Source organism: Podarcis muralis, chromosome 11, assembly GCF_964188315.1.
Source record: "Podarcis muralis chromosome 11, rPodMur119.hap1.1, whole genome shotgun sequence".
NCBI classification, from domain to species: Eukaryota; Metazoa; Chordata; class Lepidosauria; order Squamata; family Lacertidae; genus Podarcis; species Podarcis muralis.
In genome coordinates this window covers 22,790,982-22,811,215 of record NC_135665.1, presented here as the reverse complement: position 1 = coordinate 22,811,215, position 20,234 = coordinate 22,790,982, and the positions used below count along the sequence as shown (strand labels likewise).

The following is a 20,234-nucleotide window of genomic DNA, read 5'->3' as shown; positions in this document are numbered from 1 at the left end:
TTGGATCAATATTTAAACACTCTCTTTGGTACTGCACAGCTATTGTACACTGTAGTTTTGATTATAAAATTGCTGGTTTTTCTGAGAGATTTCAACCTCAAGAGTGGGGAAACTTTTTTAAAACAGAAAATAAAAAACCTCAACCAAATGCGTATGGGTAACCAATTAGAGATTGGTTTGCAGAGTTTATTTATTATCAAGAGATCTTGACTAGTAATGATAATTCCTGTAGCCATGCAGTTCTCTTTGTATAACCCAGGGCACATTTCCGCTTGTCCCATAAATAGAAAGCATGGGTCCAAGCAATTTCCCCCTTGCCCTGTTCCTTTCCCAAGGAAATTCCATTCTTTAGTGCTCAACTGGAGGAAATGAATTGCTGTTTGCTCTGACTGAGCACTAAAGAGCAGTTTTCTCTGGGGAAAAGCAGAGGCACAAAAGGAAGTGTGCATGAACCCCAAAGCTTAGTTTAAGAAGAAAGGGAACAAGTAATGTGCCAAACCATATGAGCGAATCATGATCGGAATAAAGGGAACGACAGGATTGGCAACAAAAATAAAGATAGGTTTGTGTGCTGCATCTTGGTGGGCCACCTAGGCTTTCAAAACAACTGGGACCCAGGCTTGAGCATATAACTAGCTGTATGCAAAAGGGTCGATCTCACTCAGGGTGCAAGACTGGTGCCTTTATAATAAACTTTGCCAATTAACTATCATGTCCTAGCTCCTTTGAGCCAGCATGACAAAACCAGAACCTGTCATGCTGCGGTAAGAAATTCATCTTAAAAATAATTAGTTGGTGTATATCTAGATGGTTGAATTTCAAATGCTCTTTAGTAGTCTTACATTCAGTTTTGGTGGAATTCATAAAGAATAAATCTGGCGTGCAATCTCTGTTCAGATTTATGTGCCAAATGAGAGTGAGGAATGCAATGAAAGATGCCATGGTCCCCAATTCCCAATTGTGAATTACCAGGAAATTATCACGTTCTCGTTGTAAACTATGGGATAAGTTTCACGTTGGAGGAGAGATGGGTGTGATCAAATTCATACACAGAGATGGCCCTATTACGTATTCAGTTGTAGCCTGGGATCATTCCTATGCATGGAAGCCTGCCTGTCCAGGGGGTAGGACTAAAACTTTCTCAAGCTGGCAGAAAGGCTCCAGATTCTTGCCTTTGAACAGGTTGATGTGGAAGAGAGAAAAGCTCATGCATGGAAAGCAAACTGGATTGCAAGTTATAAACAAGGTGGCAAATGCAGAAGGACTGCATGACTCTGTTATGTACAATATGACCCAAACAGTAGTTTATATGGACTTCCAAAAACGTTTGAAAACCAAGGTGTGGCTTTCAATTGGCTGCAGGAGCTTCCTGCACTCAATCGGAAGTTGCGGAAGCCGTGTCAGACGTTCGGTTTCCAAGAAACTTTTGCAAACTGGAACACTCACTTCCAGGTTTACAGTGTTTGGGAGCCAAAATGTTTGAGTTGCAAGGCGTTCGAGAACCAAGGTGCGACTGTGAATGTGGTTGATTTAACATTCTATAGGAAGGAAGGTTATTGGTTTGTTTTTGTTTTCATTTTATTATGTATTTCGTGTTCTCATCATGTATTTTTATGTTGTGAGCTGCCGCCCTGTGATCTTTGGAGGAAAAGAGGTATACAAACAAACAACTAAAAATGGAGCTAGATTCCAGGGGAAATGCCTTTGCAATCCCACCCACAGGGATGGATTTAGTGATGTGTGAGTGGTGCACATGCACGTTGCACAGAGCCATGGGGGCATCACCTCAAAGCTGGGTAAGTGGCTTTAAAAAGCTGGGTTAAGTAAGGCGCAGGGATTTGGGAAAGAGGTGTGAGGGCTCTGACAGGGTCTTTGAGCCCTAGTTAGCACTGTCCCAGCTTTGGGTAGAAGGGGAGGGCTCTAGGACCCTGCCAGAGCCCTTTTGTCTCCTCCAAAGCTGGGCACTTCCTTACTTGGCTTTGGAAAGGCAGTGCAAGGACTTGGGAGGGATGGGCAAATTTTGGCCTTGAACAGGATGCCATAATACCAAAGTTCACCGTCACTACCTGCCGCTGAACCCAATGGGTTTAGACTATACAGTCGTACCTTGGATCTCAAACGCCTTGGCTCCCGAACAAATCGGCTCCCAAACCATTGAAACCTGGAAGTGAGTGTTCCAGTTTTCGAACAATTTTTGGAAGCCAAACATCTGGTGCGGACAATCCTGCAGCCAATCGGAAGCCGCACCTTGGTTTTTGAAAGGTCGAATGGACTCCCGGAATGCATTCTGTTCGAGAAGCAAGGTATGACTGTACACGATTTTGATTTTAGGTGTCAGCACAGGAACATAACTTCCAAGTTAAGCCAACTATGAAGTATGATGTTTTGTTCTTAGTAATTCAAGAATGTAGGTCTCAGCGCTAATGGCTTGTAAATTCAAGGCACATTCACCTCAGTACATTTACTCATAAAGGTGCAAGCTTCACTGTTTTTATGATTGCAACTCTGCACCCCCTGAAGTCCTTTTTTTGGGGTGAAATTTTCTTTGAGATTACTATGTTCAGGATCCAAGAATTCAGTGTCTGGGCTCCTCTTGGAGGAAGGGCAGGGTAAAATTATAAATCACCACCACCATCATTACCCTCTTTGAGTAAATTTCCTGGAATTTACTTCCAATTAGGCATATTTAGGATGAGCTAGAAGTATTTAAAATGCACGCCACGTTTTCCCCCCTTTCTCTGTTAAATTATACATATTTTTCCCTCTTTCTCTTTTAGCCAATTAAAAGCAATTAAAGTTATGAGGATAAGGATATTTAAGGTGAGTTGAGGATGCACCTTGAATTATCCTTAAGCACTGCTGAAGGAATTAGGATACGGCTGTTTTGTGTAAAACCAAGGCACTGAGGCAGTAACTTAAAAGACTTCTGGCATATGAGCTTCTAAATGCTCCTCCTGAGGTTAGCACAGATAGGCTGATTTTAAGAGTTGGAGAAGAAGGTTACATCTTGGATGTAGTTCATGAGTTTTGAACATTAAATAATTGGCCATGTGTGTGTTTTTCATCTCAGGGGGTACATTCTGTTCTGATAGCTTTACATTATCTTGATTTGCCTCTTACTCAACGAGAGTGCTGCTGATCTTCTGTAGCTCTTTGTGAACAAGAAACTCTCAAGGCTGGCTAAAGGTATCAGAACAAAGAGCTATCTCAAGAGCTTTCAACCGTGCTGCCCTCCAGATATTGCAGAACTACAACTCCCATCATCCCCGCCCATTGGTCATGCTGGCTGGGCTGATGGGAGTTAAAGAGTCCAACAACACTGACTATCACAGACGAATTATATGTTAGATGCAAGGGAAAACATGCATTTCAATGTCTGCAGAAGGGAATTTGGAGAAGGAAAGAGTCAAGGAGGGAAAGTGTTAAGGGATCTACACACACACACACACCTTCTTCAATTGTCCAAATTTCACTCTGCTGAATATACTATGGTAGGACTGGTCGATATGGTAGCCTCCAGAAATTGCTGGACTCCAATCCCTGTTGTTCCCAGCCAGTATGGCCCATTGGCCAGGGATGCTGTGAGCAACATCTGAAGGGCACACATTCCTTCTCTCTCTTTGGGGCGCTACATGCAGCTATGTGTAGCTAACTTTGTAGGGTTTATGTGGTAAGCATAGGGTTTATGAATTGCATTTGCACTGATCTGGTGCTTTTCAAAGTGTGCAGTTGGTTCGATTTCATTTTAAAAAGGGCTTTTCAAATCTGCTCAAGAACAAATCACTTTGGGACATGCACAATGAAAAACAGGTATTCCAACATACATGCTCTCACCTCTGTTCACATTCTAAATCTTTGTGTATAAATTGATTCAAAGTTTTGGACGCTATCAGGTGATAGACCGTAGCAAGTTAGATCAAGCACCTCACATAGATCATGACAACTTCAGGAATACAGACCACTAACAATCAATAGTTAACAATCAAGTTAAGATGCTCCTTGCTCTTCCCTTTCCAACTACTGACTGGCAGATCTATATCTAGTTCTGTTCACTTAAACAGAGCTGAATCCAAAGTTTGGATTGCCTACACTGCATGCTGTGTCTTTTTTCCTGAGTAGTTAGGTAGTCCAAGTCAAAATCTGGCTCTATTTTTGTAAAGCAAACATGCATTTGTTTAAAGCCGCTTTAAGCAAATGTTTATTTGCATTAAAAAATCTATAGCTGGAATCAAGACACTGAGAATATGCTTTTTGCTTCCAAATCGGGATGAGCCAAAATGTTTAGATGCAAGCATCACTAACATGAAAAAAGTGTCTTGTAGAGGGTCTGAAATGAATCCCCAAAGTTTCTTCCCTCACTCTCTTTCCTGCTTTTGCTGAACTGGCAAAACGCCCGTGAAAACCAGGATGTACGGCAAGTAGGGAGATTTTTTTTTTAAAAGGCCCCAAAATAACTTAGTCTGGATTTTCAACTTCTGGGAATATGGCAACCTTATAAATATTGTTAGTCCTAGTAATAGTGATGCTGCTCTTTGGCCAAACAGGGCCAGCCCCACAGTTGAGGAGGTCTGTGGCGAAGCACCATCTAAAAGCCCCCTCCCCAGTACACTCTTATATTTTGAAGTGACAGCCCCCATAGCCACAGCCCCAAGGGGATTCAAAAAATGCAGGCAGCCGATCCACAATTAATATATGCATGTGTCTGCATGCACCCACACTCTGAAGAGTACACAGCATAACTCCCAATGACTGCAATTGCATGCATAGCTTCCTAGGAATAAGCTCAACTGAACTGCAGCAGTGCTTATTTCGAACTGCAAAGGTTCAACTTGTAAAACACATTGAGCTGTAACAAAAGATCTTCAGCCAGCTGAACTGCAACCTTAGATTCTAATTGGAAATGCAAACAGAAGTAGGTATCCCCATCAAAGGAAAGAAGTACAGTGGTGCCCCGCAAGACGAAAAACTCGCTAGAAGAAAGGGTTTTCCGTTTTTTGAGTCATTCCGCAAGACGAATTTCCCTATGGGCTTGCTTCGCAAGACGAAACGTCTTGCGAGTTCTTGCGAGTTTGTTTCCTTTTTCTTAAAGCCGCTAAGCCACTAATAGCCGTGCTTCGCAAGACGAAAAACCGTAAGACGAAGAGACTCGCGGAACGGATTAATTTCGTCTTGCGAGGCACCACTGTACCCAGACTCTGCTTGATTGTGTCCCTCATCTTCTGATTTCCTCTGGGTTATTTTGTCGCAAACAAACTTCATTCACCTGACAGACGGAGGGCCAGGGGGCTCCAGCAGTTGACGGTATCACTCTGCAAAAAGTTCCTGAGGTACACTACAACGCTGCCCCCGCCCCACCCCCTAACATCTGCTCCCAGGTTTTGAATTTGCCCAAGAAATGTCCAAATGTTTGTGTGTCACTTTCGATCATTGGGGAGGAAAAGAGGGTTGTCAATATGGTTTGATAGGCAGTGCCTGTATTTCCACCCATGTTTCAATATTACTTAACTTTTGGGGAATTGGGAGTAAATCCAAGATGGTTGTTCGACGCCACTTGACACCAAAGCTCAAACAAACAAACAAATAAACAGTGTTTTTTTGTTTTTTGTTTTGGTAATGTGGCCCAGAGTAGGTGTCAGGAGTGATCCCTCCCACGGCACTTGGGCCCTGGCAGCTATCCAAGTATGCCTTATGGTGGTGCCGGGCTCATAGCCAAATCTAATTGGCTTTTGTGTTTATGTTACTATTGCTAGGATAGAATGGTTATTTTTTTAAAAAGAAAGTATGGAAGAAGCAGCTGATTGTTGTTGCTAGGATCTTATTCTCTCTAGAATATCCCACCTCTGCGTCTGTGGTGAATGTTGCCAATCTGTGAACCAAAAAATTGCTGGAAGGGACACAAATGTCTTGTGTAGGAGGAAAAATTCAAAAAACGTGCCCCGTGGCTGATTTCTTTGTTACCCTAGGCACCAACTCAGCATTCAAAAACACTCCTCTTACACAACCTAGGTGGAATTTGTAATTACCGGTACATTTTCTTCAGAGCTAGGTTTTACTTCCAACACAATTGCGATTTAAATAGGTGGTGGTGTTGTACAACAAATTTCCTTGAATGCTGCTCTTGCCTTTTTTTTAAAGGTCTGTTGTTAAAACACTGTTTTCGCCATTGTCATGATTTTCTATCTTTAACTTTGCTGATACTGAGCAGGCAGCATCCAAGCATCTACAGAGATTCTCTAATGTAGGATAAAATGAAAGAGCAGAAACAGTTGTGCTTACTTTGGCAGTCTCCCAGGCCATCGGTATTGCCATGCTCAATGTCCTGCTCAAATGCAAGTCTAAACAAAAGAAAGAAACAGGCTGGTGAGAATTACTGCACTCACAGGCCTCAACACATTGAGCCTAGAAGTGAAAGGAAGAAACAGACAAAACCCGCTTATTCTTCTAACACTTGCACAATGCAAGCAGATGAGGATTCCTAACGAGACCCCAAAGTATTCCTTCTCACCCTTATCTTTACGTGACAACCAATATAGAACCAGTACTGTTTTGCAACATGGACACATGTCAGGACAGATAGTTTCTGTGCCTAGACTTCTGGTGTGATCATGCCATGGTATTTAACTGAAACTTAAGGAATATATATTGGCATGAAAGATGCACTGTTACCCTCCCCCCCCCAAAAAAAACCCCCAACAACCTGGAGAATGTCTGGGGCTCATTTCATAGTGTATGAATCTAAAAACACCAAGCAGGAATTGGTCATTCAGAGTGTCAAACACAGTGTTAAGCTTATGCGGAAAGGTTTGCTATCTGCCTATGAAAGTCCTCCTTGGATATATGAATCTATTACAAAAAGGTGGCTTAGGCACCCCTGTTCTGAGTTAGTACATCACCAGCTTCATAAAAATGTGATAAGGAATCTGCAGTCGAGGCTTTTTTTTTACAATGGCCTTCTTAACTTAGAACGTGAGCAGGTATGTGTTTGGTAATTTGATATGGTATTGTGCTGTAAGGAAGCACGTATCAATTAATTTAATTATTAATTAATTAATTTATTATTGTTATTACTATTGACTATCTATACCACCCTATACCCGCAGGTCTCGGGGCGGGTTTAGAGCGGTATATAATTCTCAGATTTTCTGAATTGTGCAATACTGCTGTGCCATGAAACCATAACACCATGGCATCTCAGAATGGCAAGTTATCCTAAATGTTACCCAACGAAGAGGTGAAAAGAACACAAAAATGTTTTCTGGTGGTCTCTCCATGTTGCATGTCCATGTAGCTCCAATCCTAGTCAGAAATAAATCTGCCTACAATAGTACCATGGAAGCATAGAGAATAGAAAGAAAACAAATGTTTATTGGCTGCCTGCTGGTTTTCATCAGAACTCTATTCAAAAGCCTATTTGAGCAATACTGTTACTGCAGGTTAAAGTACCTCTCAATGCGAATTATAACTTACGTTGTTCCGGGTAACAGCTGCATGCATGCCCCATTTTCCTTCATCCAGCCACAATACGGGTCCCTAGATGCTATGCAGGCCCTTAATAGAGGAGACAGATATGGAGTTCTTTGCGATCAGTAGCTCAATGTCAGTATCAACGAATCAATACTTTTGTGTGTTTGAGAACGGAGTTAGCAGTTGAGAGGACACACGTGAAGAAGTACCTACTTTTTGCACTTGCCGTGACGCTCACACCTTCCGAGGGGAACCCTGATTAAACAGTTAGAGAATGCTACATAGAGGGCACTGCTTTGCTTATCCAGCTGCATCCCTATAATTCTCTTGTCTTCCACCCCATCATAGCTGCACCTGATTTGGAGGGGGAGAGAAAGGCTGTTTGATCAGCTCAGTGAAATCAGAAAGACAATTTCTTTACAACAGAAACATTTCTCAGACAGGATTAACTCATGAAAGTAGAAATTTCCAGCTTACAAAAACAACAACAACAGGCACATAAACAATTCAGGTTCCCAATCTGCTGTCCTGGAGGGGGTTGGATGGTGCAGAGGGAGAGGTGTCTGGCTCTGCTGCAATGTACCTCCCAACTTCACCTGTCTAAACCACAAGCAGAAGCCAGCACTGGTAGTATCCCTGCTGGTAGTAGCCAGCAGATGCTCCCGAAACAGGCTATCTAGAAGGCCGGAAGAGAGCTGGGGTGGTCAAGTTTCCACTGGACCACAAGCCGGTCTGGCTACCAGCAACATGCTCAATCTAGGCCTCTCTCCTGTGCCAGTGTGGAACTGGTGTGTCAGAAAAACCACCAGGATTTCCATGGCTGGCTTTCCCTCCTAATCCAGCTGTGCTCTGGACTTAGTAGTCACTCAGCCTCTCCATTAAACCTTGCTGCTGCCTGCCAGGAGTTTGGTTTGCTCCCTAAATCATATTATCACTTAAACTAATATCCTAATTTGCGGAGCCTGCTTAAGAGACTGAGAGGCAGGGTGACTCAGCATAGTGTGACAGGGAAGTTTTGCTTTTGCCTCCTGGGAAGCAGATCCAGGGATGATAAGGCTGTGGAGTGCATATGGAAAACAATCTAACCCCACTCCTCGCTATCTTCCCATATTTCATCCATTACGTGTGTGTGTGTTTATGTGGGAGGGGGTGTTGTTTGCCAACTTAAAGGTAAAGGACCCCTAACCGTTAGGTCCAGTTGTGGATGACTCTGGGGTTGCGGCACTCATCTCACTTTATTGGCCGAGGGAGCCGGCGTACAGCTTCCGGCTCATGTGGCCAGCATGACTAAGCCGCATGGAAACGCCATTTACCTTCCCGCCAGAGCGGTACCTATTTATCTGCTTGCATTTTGACGTGCTTTTGAACTGCTAGGTTGGCAGGAGCAGGGACCGAGCAACGGGAGCTCACCCCGTCGTGGGGATTCGAACCGCCGACCTTCTGATCGGCAAGTCCTAGGTTCTGTGGTTTAACCCGCAGCACCACCCTTTTGCCAACTTACAGAGACACATTTAAGTGTATTTGAGCCTTCATAGAGTTACTATGAGCACAGGAGAATCCCTGCATCCAAAGGTTGGAAGGTGACCAGAATGGCAATGGGAACAGTGGTGACAGGGCTACTGCAGTCATCCCCGTTAACTCCCTTACACGTTAATTTAACATGCTGCCTGAATGCCTGAAGAGGCCTATAGTTGCAAAACCCAAAATAATGTGTTTACTATATCGTTTGTGTGTGTGTGTATGTATGTATGTATGTATGTGTGTGTGGAGGTATAATTATTTGCTGTGATGTGTTGACCACAGCCATTTTTTAAATGGGGAAATTAAAATTCCTGAAAACAACAACATATTTTCCACATTCAATACTAATAAAAAAACCCACCAGTTTCCTTGGCTCCCCACCCCCACTGGCCTGCACTGTGTGTGAGACTAACACATATAGGAAAGAGAACCGACGATACGTACTTTTCAGAATTGTAAGTGCTCATCTCCTCCAGGAAAAGACTGTCATTTAAAAAACCACTGTTTCCTGTCCTGACCAAGAACTTCAAAATGATTCCCTTCTCTGATCCAAGGAAAACCACAGTGTGATTCCGATTTGGCCCAGCAGCATTATCTACAGCAATTTTGGTCAGGCGGTATCTGGAACAACATTGCAGTTTTAATTATCCCAATAGGCTGTCATTTGCTTTATCTTTCCCCCCCCTTTCTTTCACTTTATAGGTCAGTATTTAGTATTTTTATAAGCAGAGCTTATCTATTCACATGTAAACACAATTTCCCACTTAAAATAGACAGGTCCAAATTATTTCCACACAGGACATGATCATGCCTAGGGTGGGCCAATATGGCTAAAACAACAAGGCCACTTTGAAAGCTAGAATTATTCAGCAACTTTGAGGCAAGCACACAGGGAGAGCCATACATTGGGAGTGTAGAGGTCACAGCATTTCACTCTCTGATTCTCCATTTAGTTTAGTTCAAATCTGTTACCTACAGCCATAAGCTATCATAATATAAAACAATTCATTGAGAGCTTTTTGCATGGTTACTGAATTCTGTATCCTATTTTTGTATGTGGTCCTACATCCATGTACAAAACTATCCGTTTATTCCTGAAACATGTACAACTAAATATTTACAACATACAAACACCATCATACATGTCAACATGTCTGTGAATAAAATTATTGTACAAATATGCCTGTGACACAAAGCTCACAAATCTTCTGATGCATACTCCAGTCCCTAGAAATAGTGCCACTGTATTCTGCTCTGGTCAGACCTCACCTGGAGTACTGTGTCCAGTTCTGGGCACCACAGTTCAAGAAGGACACTGACAAACTCGAACGTGTCCAGAGGAGGGCAACCAAAATGGTCAAAGGCCTGGAAATGATGCCTTATGAGGAACGGCTAAGGGAGCTGGGCATGTTTAGCCTGGAGAAGAGGAGGTTACGGGGTGATATGATAGCCATGTTCAAATATATAAAAGGATGTCACATAGAGGAGGGAGAAAGGCTGTTTTCTGCTGCTCCAGAGAAGCGGACACGGAGCAATGGATCCAAACTACAAGAAAGAAGATTCCACCTAAACATTAGGAAGAACTTCCTGACAGTAAGAGCTGTTCGACAGTGGAATTTGCTGCCAAGGAGTGTGGTGGAGTCTCCTTCTTTGGAGGTCTTTAAGCAGAGGCTTGACAACCATATGTCAGGAGTGCTCTGATGGTGTTTCCTGCTTGGCAGGGGGTTGGACTCGATGGCCCTTGTGGTCTCTTCCAACTCTATGATTCTATGATTCTATGATTCTATGATTCTATGATTCTATGAAATGTGTTTCTGAAGGTAGCTGACTTGTGTATCCTTCTGGAGAAAAATAACCTCTCACTGTTTCTTCTTAAGTTGAGACATGGGATTATTTGGATATGAATAGTTCTCTTTAAACACTTGTGTAAACATTAACGCTTTCCATAACATATCCTGACAGACATCAGCATATCCTCAAAACATCCTAGCAGACAGCTTTCATATCCGGTGAACGTACCTTGCAGCTAAATCAAAAGTATTTAAAATGCTGACTCTTAAAAGTAAATGTCTAAGTTGGTGCTTCCTCTCTAACATAGACTGAGGGTAGCCTGGGTGGAATTAGTAACAACTTTCCATTCATTAAAGTTCTATGATACCCAGAAGGTCCCAGGATATCAGCTGGAAGGACATGAACTTATGACCTTGTTGAAACTGAGGATGTCTGGCCAGAGCCTGGATTGGAGATCTTCTGGGAGATGGAAGTATGATACCCTTAGGTTTAATGATGGCTCGGTTGGTCAGAGCGTGGTGCTGATAACACCAAGGTCGCAGGTTCAATCCCTATATGGGATGGCTATATATACCAGAATTGCAGGGGGTTGGATTAGATGATCCTCAGGATCCCTTCCAACTCTACAGTTTTATGATTTTATAGAAGAAAGGTTAGATATAAACGTAAGGAGATTAAAAAGTAGTTCTGCAGGAACATTCTTGTCTCTGCCCTAACCCATTAGAATGCAACAATTGCCTTATTGGATTACACCAAAGGTCCATCCAGTCTAGCATTCGGTTTCCAAATATGGCTAGCCTTACTGGAGCCTTTCTGAGTCTCGCTGGGATGTCAGCATCCTAAATAATCTGATTATCTACAGGCATAGTAATTTCCCCATTTCTACCTCTCTCTGTCTCCAGATGATGATTATTTTTAAAAGAAGATTTAAAATAAGCATTGCTCTTAGTACAAATATTTGGGGATGCACCTGTAAGCTCTTTCCACTGTCAACACTGTCCAATTATGTATTGTCCTCTATTTCCGGTTTTTAACTAGTTTCCAAAGCACCTCCTACATAGATGCTTGGCTTTAATGTATGGACATTCAAAAGATCAACATCAGAGTTCATTACCAAATTTGGACAGGCAGACATGAAAGGAAACGGAATGGAATATATTTATTTACCTGACCATCGTCCGCAGAAACCATGGCTTGTTGACAATGGATGGAACAGCTTCATCCATGAGAGAATGTGTTTTGATGAAGTTCAGAGTGTCATCTGGAAATTCATTGGAAGACATGTACTTTTCAAGTGATGTTGAGCCAGCACAAGAACCTGGCCTAAATCAAAAACAGGGTGGGAGGGAATGTGATTATTTATTGCTTTTGTGCAAATATTCTACATAAACTGTTTTCCTAAGCACCTGTTATTAAGTGAGAGTGTGCCAGAGGCTTTGTAGAAACTGAACAATGCATAATGGCACCAACTGAAGCACTCTTAGATTTCCTCTGGGCCTAGTCATTCCACAGTGCGAGAGTAGAATTCAGCACTCAGTTCTGCGTTGTGGGAAAACCTGATTTATGGCCATTAGTGCACATAAATTTCCTAAGCAGATTATGAAGTTTGTAAAATGCAAGTTCACAGTTCATCCATCCACATGGAGCCCAATAAACACATACACAGCTTGGCAAGATTCTGCTCACTCCTTAGGCGTGCTCCAGATTTTCTTTTCCAACACTCTCTTTCTTGGAATTAAGAGCACTTTATTTAATTTGCAAGGGAAATGTTACATTTTCCTGAAACTGTGAAAAAAGCTGCTTAGAAACACAGCTTGAAGGGTGAATCCAGCCAGCATTAGAGTAAACATCCTCTTTGCTATGGCTCCCAAGAACATTTTATTTTTGACAAATATGAAAACCCAAGCCTTTTCAGCATGAGTCTGCAGAGTCCTTTAATAAGACACAGTGTTATCTGTCTTCGATAACTGGAATACAAATGTGCTCAGTTTATTCCTGGAATCTCCCCAGTACTCTCATGGAAACTGGGCCAGAACAGTCATATATTGGCAACAGAAAGATCTACTTCCTTTTGCTGAGTATGCCTACCCCAACAGTTCCCTTCTGCACAATTCCTTCTTGTCTAATGTAGCTGTGCTTGTCCAGACTTTGAACTCCCAAAGGAGACACTGCAAGTCCACACAGCACAATGATTGACACACACAGACTGAGCAACTGCAAAGATGGTTCCATTAGCCATTGCTATGAGCCAATTACAAACTTGTATGACTGCATTGCTGCAATTGTGCCAATGGAGCATTATTTGACAGCCACCTCTCTCTCTCTCTCTCTCTCTCTCTCTCTCTCTCTCTCTCTCTCTCTGTGTGTGTGTGTGTGTGTGTGTGTGTGAAACCATGCCTGTAATTTTGGGTGGAGGAAGTGTATATGCATGAGCCATGTGCAAAGTTTAGTACAGGGGTGGTTAGGGACAAAACTGAAATGAAATGTGAATACCGTTAGAAGTAAAAAGGGTGTGTGGAAAAAGCATTTTCTCAGGAGATCAGGGATTAAAAAATAAATTCTTTTAAACCAACATCTTCCCTTACTTTCACATCCTGTTTCCCTTACCTTGCTATATAAATGGGAAATTTCATTTACTGCGGGGGCTCAGTTTTGTTTAGTCAGAAAGAAAGCAGGCAGCAATGGATTTACCACACCTTGTGAGAGCCCCTATGTCCCTTCCAGAGAGAAGGAACAATCCAGTGACTGAGGAGATGGATCAGGTATCTGAATCTGAGCCCAATGCTGGTGATGAGGGACACCGTGAACCTGAGGAATCCCACAGCATCAAGACCCGCAGAATCAGAGATGGGACCCCCCTCCCAGACCCAATGAACCATGTGCCTCCTACACTACCCTCCAGCTCACTGGCACAGAGAGTTCATTGGGGGAGACAATGGTATGAAGGATAATCAGCCATCTTCTGGCCAGAGGCGTGACCCTTTGACAGCTCAGCTGGTAGCCCTCATGTCTTATCAGTGGATGAGTTAACCTATCACTGCCTGCTCTCTTCTCAATCTCTCTGAGAATGACAGAGAATGCCAGGTCACATGGGAGCATTTGCCACCATCTTTTTTGTGGCACAAGACGGGACTTGGCCCTGAGTCACATTATTTTCCGGAGGAATCTGTTTAACGCTCCTTTGCTCTCTGGGAAAGAATGGAACAGAGTAGTTGACCGCCTCCTAAAATAATTTTTTCCATTCCTGCATGACCAAACTCATTACAGAGAGTGGGGGAATATAAACCCGTTTGGTTTATATGGAGTTAGGCTTCCATCTTCTCTGCATTTGCCTCTGTATCTCACTCAGTTCATGCATACGAAACCAATGATCAAATTCCCAGCCCCTTCATTGCAGAATACTTAGCAAAGAAAAGTACCTGGGCTTGGGCACTCGTTCATCAGGAACTGGTGTCCATATTGAATCTGGAGACTTCTGTTCTTTGAATCTCCCAGTAAATACATTGGCAATGTCAAGAATATCGTAAGCGCAGACAGCAGAGCCAGGGATGCTGCAATGTGACATTTCCAGAAATAGTTACTCATTCTGAAGTTATGCATTCTTTTTTTTTTTCCATCTCAGAAACATGCTGCATAGAAGCCTTCCTGTCAAAGGCCATTCCGTTCTGAACCTTCCAACCTCTGGGTACTGACAATAAAAAATTGCCCCCATGCAGACATTTGAGATGCGCCACTGGGCAGCCTGCTCCTGTCAGTACGGCTTGCCTCCAAAAAGATTTTTTAATAAAACAGCATATTACATTAATTTCGAATTCCCTGAAAGATTAAATGACACAGTTCTGACAACTTGTGGTATGAAGAAATTACTGGGTTATCAAAATCACAGCACATTTTCTGGATGCAAACTGTGTACATTTGTAACACGTTTTTGATGTCAAATCTTCCAGGCCCTGCAAAATCTTTAGCTGCGTCCTAGAAACCATTCAGATGCCCAGAGTGGATACATTTTGCATACTGATGCGCATCGCTCAACCCAAAAGTTCAGCAAAAATACCTACCCATCCATTGCGGTTCTGAAAAATCATTTGATTTTCTTGTATGTTTCTGGCTGAGTTCCTATGAGCAGGAATTTGCTTAACTCGGTCAACTATAAAGAGTTTGCAGAAGGAAATGCAGCTTTGCCTTACACCCACTAAAGTTTAAATTTGAATTTCCAGACTATTTACATGTAACCTAATAGTAGCAATCACTAAATATAATTACAGTCTTACACAAACACTTTTGGAAGGGCTCGGATGTTTCCCTTAGTCAATGACTTTCAGGTATGATTTATTCATTGGTCTGCCTTTGTTGTTTACACATGATCTACCGTAGTACATTTGTGTCTGACTTAAGCGATATGATTTCTGATCAGATAGCAAAGCACCATCTGGCTGAGTCATAATCCCAATTTAAGGTGGTGAGTTATTATCCTACATCCAACCATCGGAATTTGGCTTTTGGATGTGAAGCGATATAAAAGACGCTGCTACATGAGAAAGCTAAAACAGAATGCTAAGTAGATGGTTTGATTATCCAAAAATGGAAATATGTGGAATGAAAATTAGTGAAAGATGAAGGTGGCATTTTCTTATCTCAGGGTTGCTTGTATACATTCAATCAAGTTTTGGGTTGCCGTATAAACTCATCGGCTAAGAAACAACTCATGATGGTGCTTTCCATCATTTGTGGAGCTGTATTAGAAAGACTTAATTACAACCCTACCCTATCATAGGGTGGGGACGCGGGTGGCACTGTGGGTTAAAGCCTCAGCGCCTAGGGCTTGCCGATCGAAAGGTCGGCGGTTCGAATCCCCGCAGCGGGGTGCGCTCCCGTTGCTCGGTCCCAGCGCCTGCCAACCTAGCAGTTCGAAAGCACCCCCGGGTGCAAGTAGATAAATAGGGACCGCTTACTAGCGGGAAGGTAAACGGCGTTTCCGTGTGCGGCTCTGGCTCGCCAGAGCAGCGATGTCACGCTGGCCACGTGACCCGGAAGTGTCTGCGGACAGCGCTGGCTCCCAGCCTCTAGAGTGAGATGGGCGCACAACCCCAGAGTCTGGCAAGACTGGCCCGTACGGGCAGGGGTACCTTTACCTATCATAGGGTGCTGCGTAAACTCAGACATAAAACTTATTAGCGGAACAGTGGCTTTCTCTCAGTGAGTGAGTTAGTGACAGACCCACAACTGGTAAAACTGCAGTGCTTATAACTGTGCCTGCGTCGTGCCAGGTATATGCATAGCCGGATAGCTCAGTTGGTGAGAGCGTGGTGCTGATAATGCCAAGGTTGCAGGTTTGATCCCTGTATGGGACAGCTGCATATTCCTGCATTGTAGTGAGTTGGACTAGATGATTCTCAGGATCCCTTCCAACTCTGCAATTCTATGACCAGAGAGCAAAAACAGTGTCACTCACTACAATGTGGTCCACTTCCACAATGCAGCATGCCAGCGGCCTAAGACTGCTTCACGTATTACTAAGAAGCAGGTTCACGCAGAACCTGCTTCCGGCTTGTGTTTATAGAACGGCTGTTAAGAATTAGGCAGCTTGGTCCAACTTCAGGAAAAGTGTCCGTACTGCTAAAGGACCAAAATTGATGTGGTCTGTTCCTGATTGCCAGTTAGATGAAGCTGCTTTAACTGAGGCAACCTAAGCAAATGTTGCAGCCAGAGAACATAGTATGGCCTCCTCTGGACAGCTTGAAGCAGCAGGTGTGCAGTCTCTCCTGGATTCAATGACAATGTGGCCTTGGTGGCTAGGAGTACCTACTTCCAGCTACATCTAGTGCGCAAACCACAATACCTCCTGGACAGAGACAACTTGGCCATGGTACTCCATGCTCTGGGAACCTCCACACTGGACTGCTGCAATGTGTTCTGTGTGGGGCTGCCCTTCAAAATGGTCTGGATGCTGCAAATGGTGCAGAATGTAACAGCTAGAATGGGATTCAGAATGCCCCTAGGGACTCTTGTGATACCCGTCCTGAAACATTTGCTCTATCCATTTCCGAGCCCAATTCATGCTGTCTTCATAAATGTATAAAGTCATTTGGGCCCCAGATATCTGGAGCACTTCCTACCATATGTGCTAATTCGGGTATTAGGATCAGTGGATGAAGCCTCGTTGGTAGTGCTACTCCCTCAGGGACTCGGGGAGCAGTGGCTTATGACATGGTCTTCTCTGTGTTGGCCCCAAAACTGTGAAACTCTCTTTCTAAAGAGGTGTGCCTGGCACCAACACTTTACATCTTTTGTCAGCTACTTAAGACCCACCTGTTTACTCTTTCCTTCAAAAGTGAGGTTTGTTGAACAAGACTTCCCTCCCAATCAACTATAACGGGACAACCTAAATTTTCTGGTTATGTTCTAGAACCCCACTCAAAAACAGCGGCAGGCTGTTAGTGCCCCAATAATAGCTGAAGGGAAAGGAAAATGGGCTGGTGGGGTGCCCTGAAGGAATAACAGAGCTAATGCAAGCTTACACTGTGAACATTTAATGTTGCCAAGGACACAGTTAGGAAAATGCAGGAGAAAGTTAGACTTCAACCTACTTAGGGTTCTTTCTTTTTTTTAAATGCTTCCTCCCCCCAACCCCACCCCCCTTTGGCTACACACATGTTATTCTCAACACTGATTTTCTTGCAAATAAAACGTGTTTACTTCTCGCGTTGGCTGTATTTTCAGTTCATGGCTGAATCATTCCCAAAGCAGCTGTTCTAATTTGGTTGTCAATAGTAGCTATTATGCCTCGCTGCCTTGCCCCTTTCCTCGTTTTTTTTGAGCAGCAGGAGGCCTGCCTTTGACAGTGCTGAGCTTAGCCTTTGACTCCAGGTAGCCAACGCAGAGCTTGAATGCATGAACTCAGGCTCTCCCTCTTCCATCAAATGCCCCTTCTAATAGAATAGCATGGGAAAGGAAACAGGCCCCAGTTGTCACAGGAGCAATTTTACTTTAATTAGCATATTTGCCAAAGTTTCCTGGAGACCTTAGCAACTGGAGATCTTAGCATGTTCCCATAAATTACTGAAAGTGTGTGGTAATATACCAGCACTTACAAATTCTTAACAGATGAGGTGAATGCTGTAAAAGTCTTTTATTAGCTGACCTAAAAAACTATGGGTGTCGGAATAATGGGCCCTGTTACTGTTATTTATGACTCGTATTGCAGCAGAAAGGAAAGGACTTCGCCATGCTCAGGCCATCTGCTGAGCTGGGTGCCTTACAAGGGAAAAGGAAGAGGCATCCATTCACAGAAAGGAAACTCAAATCTATCATGAGAGAGAATTATTCCTACTTGGCATGCAGGCACTCTTTATTTCCCTCTGAATCACAGGGAGTACAATCTGTTAGGGATCTGTCCTGTCGAGATGCTTTGGAGTTACTTAGCAGTGCTGTTCCGTTCTGTTTCATGAGCCCCATTCATTTCAAAACAGGGCTTGAGTAGAAGGCATTCCCCAATGCGTTTCTGAGGACGGTTTCACCCAGTCACAGCAGAAGCAAGCGAGTTAGGAATCCTCCGCTTAATCTCACCAAGGGCAAAACTGGAACATGCCTCCTGGTGCGAAATGTGTGGACTCCCGATGCAGCTCGTACAACGTGCACGAGCACAGATTGAGGAGGGCGTCTTTCCACACGTCAGGCATCAGGGAAAAGGGATACGGGAGTCACATATGCTTCGCTTCCACTCTTGCCACCTCTATTGATCCTGCTGATCAAGAGATGCTGCCATGAGTGGAAGCGTCATGCCAAAGTGGCTCAGTGAACAATGGGTGCTTGCTCACTTTAGCTGTCCTTTCCCACTGGGCTGAATGAGCCTTCCTAACTGAAACTCATCCAACACAACAGGACTAGTTGTCGGAAAGCCCTTTGAGAGTCATCTGCTGTGGGATGCAAGCAATTTTGTCTTCAAAAGGCTTTGCAAACAAGTTGTAGTGAGCTACTGTCAGTTCTACTGCCTCCTTCGGGCCAGACTGTAAGAGGCCCCACACTACCCAGGAAAAGCTCTGCTGGACGGTATAGTGAGGATGCAATGGAGGCAGCAAAGTATGAATTCTTGGCTGCCTTTAATGCCACTAGGTAGACTTGCATTCAACCAGATCTTTCCTCTCCCCACGTTTGAGCCGTCTCCTAGTTTGTTTCCTTGCCCTAAGCTCTGGAGTATACCAGAGAGCCAAGCAGGTGCCACAAAGTGGGAGAGGGCATTCAGGGGTGATCATGCCAACGGCCCAAGCCATTCAGTTTTACATAGTTTTAATTGCTTTTTAATGATTTCCCCCCCCCCAAAAAAATTCTTAGCGGTTTTCATTTTTATATGTAAGCTGCTTTGAGTTCTGTCAGGGGAAAAGGTAGGGAATAATGATAATGATAATGATTTGCCCATGAGCACCCCATAATGCCTGGCCAGGCCAAGTGGGCATTACAGAGCATTACAGTACTGGTCGAAAGTATATGACATGGGCAGGCAAACTAAGGCCCGGGGGCCAGATCCGGCCCAATCGAATTCTAAATCCGGCCTGCAGACGGTCTGGGAATCAGTGTGTTTTTACATGAGTAGAATGTGTCCTTTTATTTAAAGTGCATCTCTGGGTTATTTGTGGGGCATAGGAATTTGTTCATCCCCCCCCCCAAATATAGTCCAGCCCCCCACAAGGTCTGAGGGACAGTACACCGGCCCCCTGCTGAAAAAGTTTGCTGACCCCTGGTATATGACATTCAGTGGCACAGCTTGGGGTATAACATTTCAGTAGCGCCCTGTGTGATGACAAAATGCAGTGCCCCCTCCCTTCCTCTTGCACTCCATTCTAAATTATAGTTGTGGTATCCCCTACTATGCCCCGCTCCCCTCAATCTGCCTCTGATGACACTTGTACTGATGCTCCCTGCTCTTTCTCATGGCTTCTTTTAAAGCGGATCACGCAACTGCATGTACCAAAGTGCAACATTCCCCCCCCCTGAAGGTGGCTTATGAGTGATTGCAGTACAATGCTTTTCTAAAGAAATGTGTGAGTGTGCACACTATTAAGCTCCACCTGGTACGCAGGCTGAGACCCTACCTGCCTGCGGACAGTCTCGCCAGAGTGGTGCACGCTCTAGTTATCTCCCGCTTGGACTACTGCAATGCGCTCTACGTGGGGCTACCTTTGAAGGCAGAACCTCTACAGTAGAACCTCTACTTACAACCACCTCCGCACACGGACGTTCCAATTTGTGCCCACGGCAAACCTGGAAGTAACTGGCGGGTTTGCCACCATTTGCACCTGTGCAGGAGCGGGCAATCACTGCCCACACCTGTGCACAACAGCGCCTCTCCCAGCGACTGTTTCACCATAAGGACGGACCTCCGGAACAGATTGTGGTTGTGAGTAGAGGTTCCACTGTATTGGTAAAATCCATTAGCATCTGTCTGTCTGTCTGTCTGTCTG

General features: G+C 43.9%; 1 protein-coding gene across 7 annotated transcripts in view; it reads right to left on the bottom strand.

Moving 5' to 3' along the window:
• SEMA6A (semaphorin 6A) overlaps positions 1 to 20,234 on the bottom strand; it is a 182,291-nt gene that overhangs the window by 36,813 nt on the left and 125,244 nt on the right. For all 7 annotated transcript variants that reach the window (XM_028749366.2, XM_028749370.2, XM_028749368.2 and 4 more), the window contains exons 11-16: positions 14,196 to 14,327; positions 11,944 to 12,099; positions 9,430 to 9,606; positions 7,678 to 7,818; positions 7,468 to 7,548; positions 6,277 to 6,335 (exon numbers count right to left, since the gene is read on the bottom strand). In XM_028749366.2, coding sequence (XP_028605199.2) covers positions 6,277 to 6,335; positions 7,468 to 7,548; positions 7,678 to 7,818; positions 9,430 to 9,606; positions 11,944 to 12,099; positions 14,196 to 14,327 — 746 coding nt within the window. The remainder of the gene's footprint in view (positions 1 to 6,276; positions 6,336 to 7,467; positions 7,549 to 7,677; positions 7,819 to 9,429; positions 9,607 to 11,943; positions 12,100 to 14,195; positions 14,328 to 20,234) is intronic.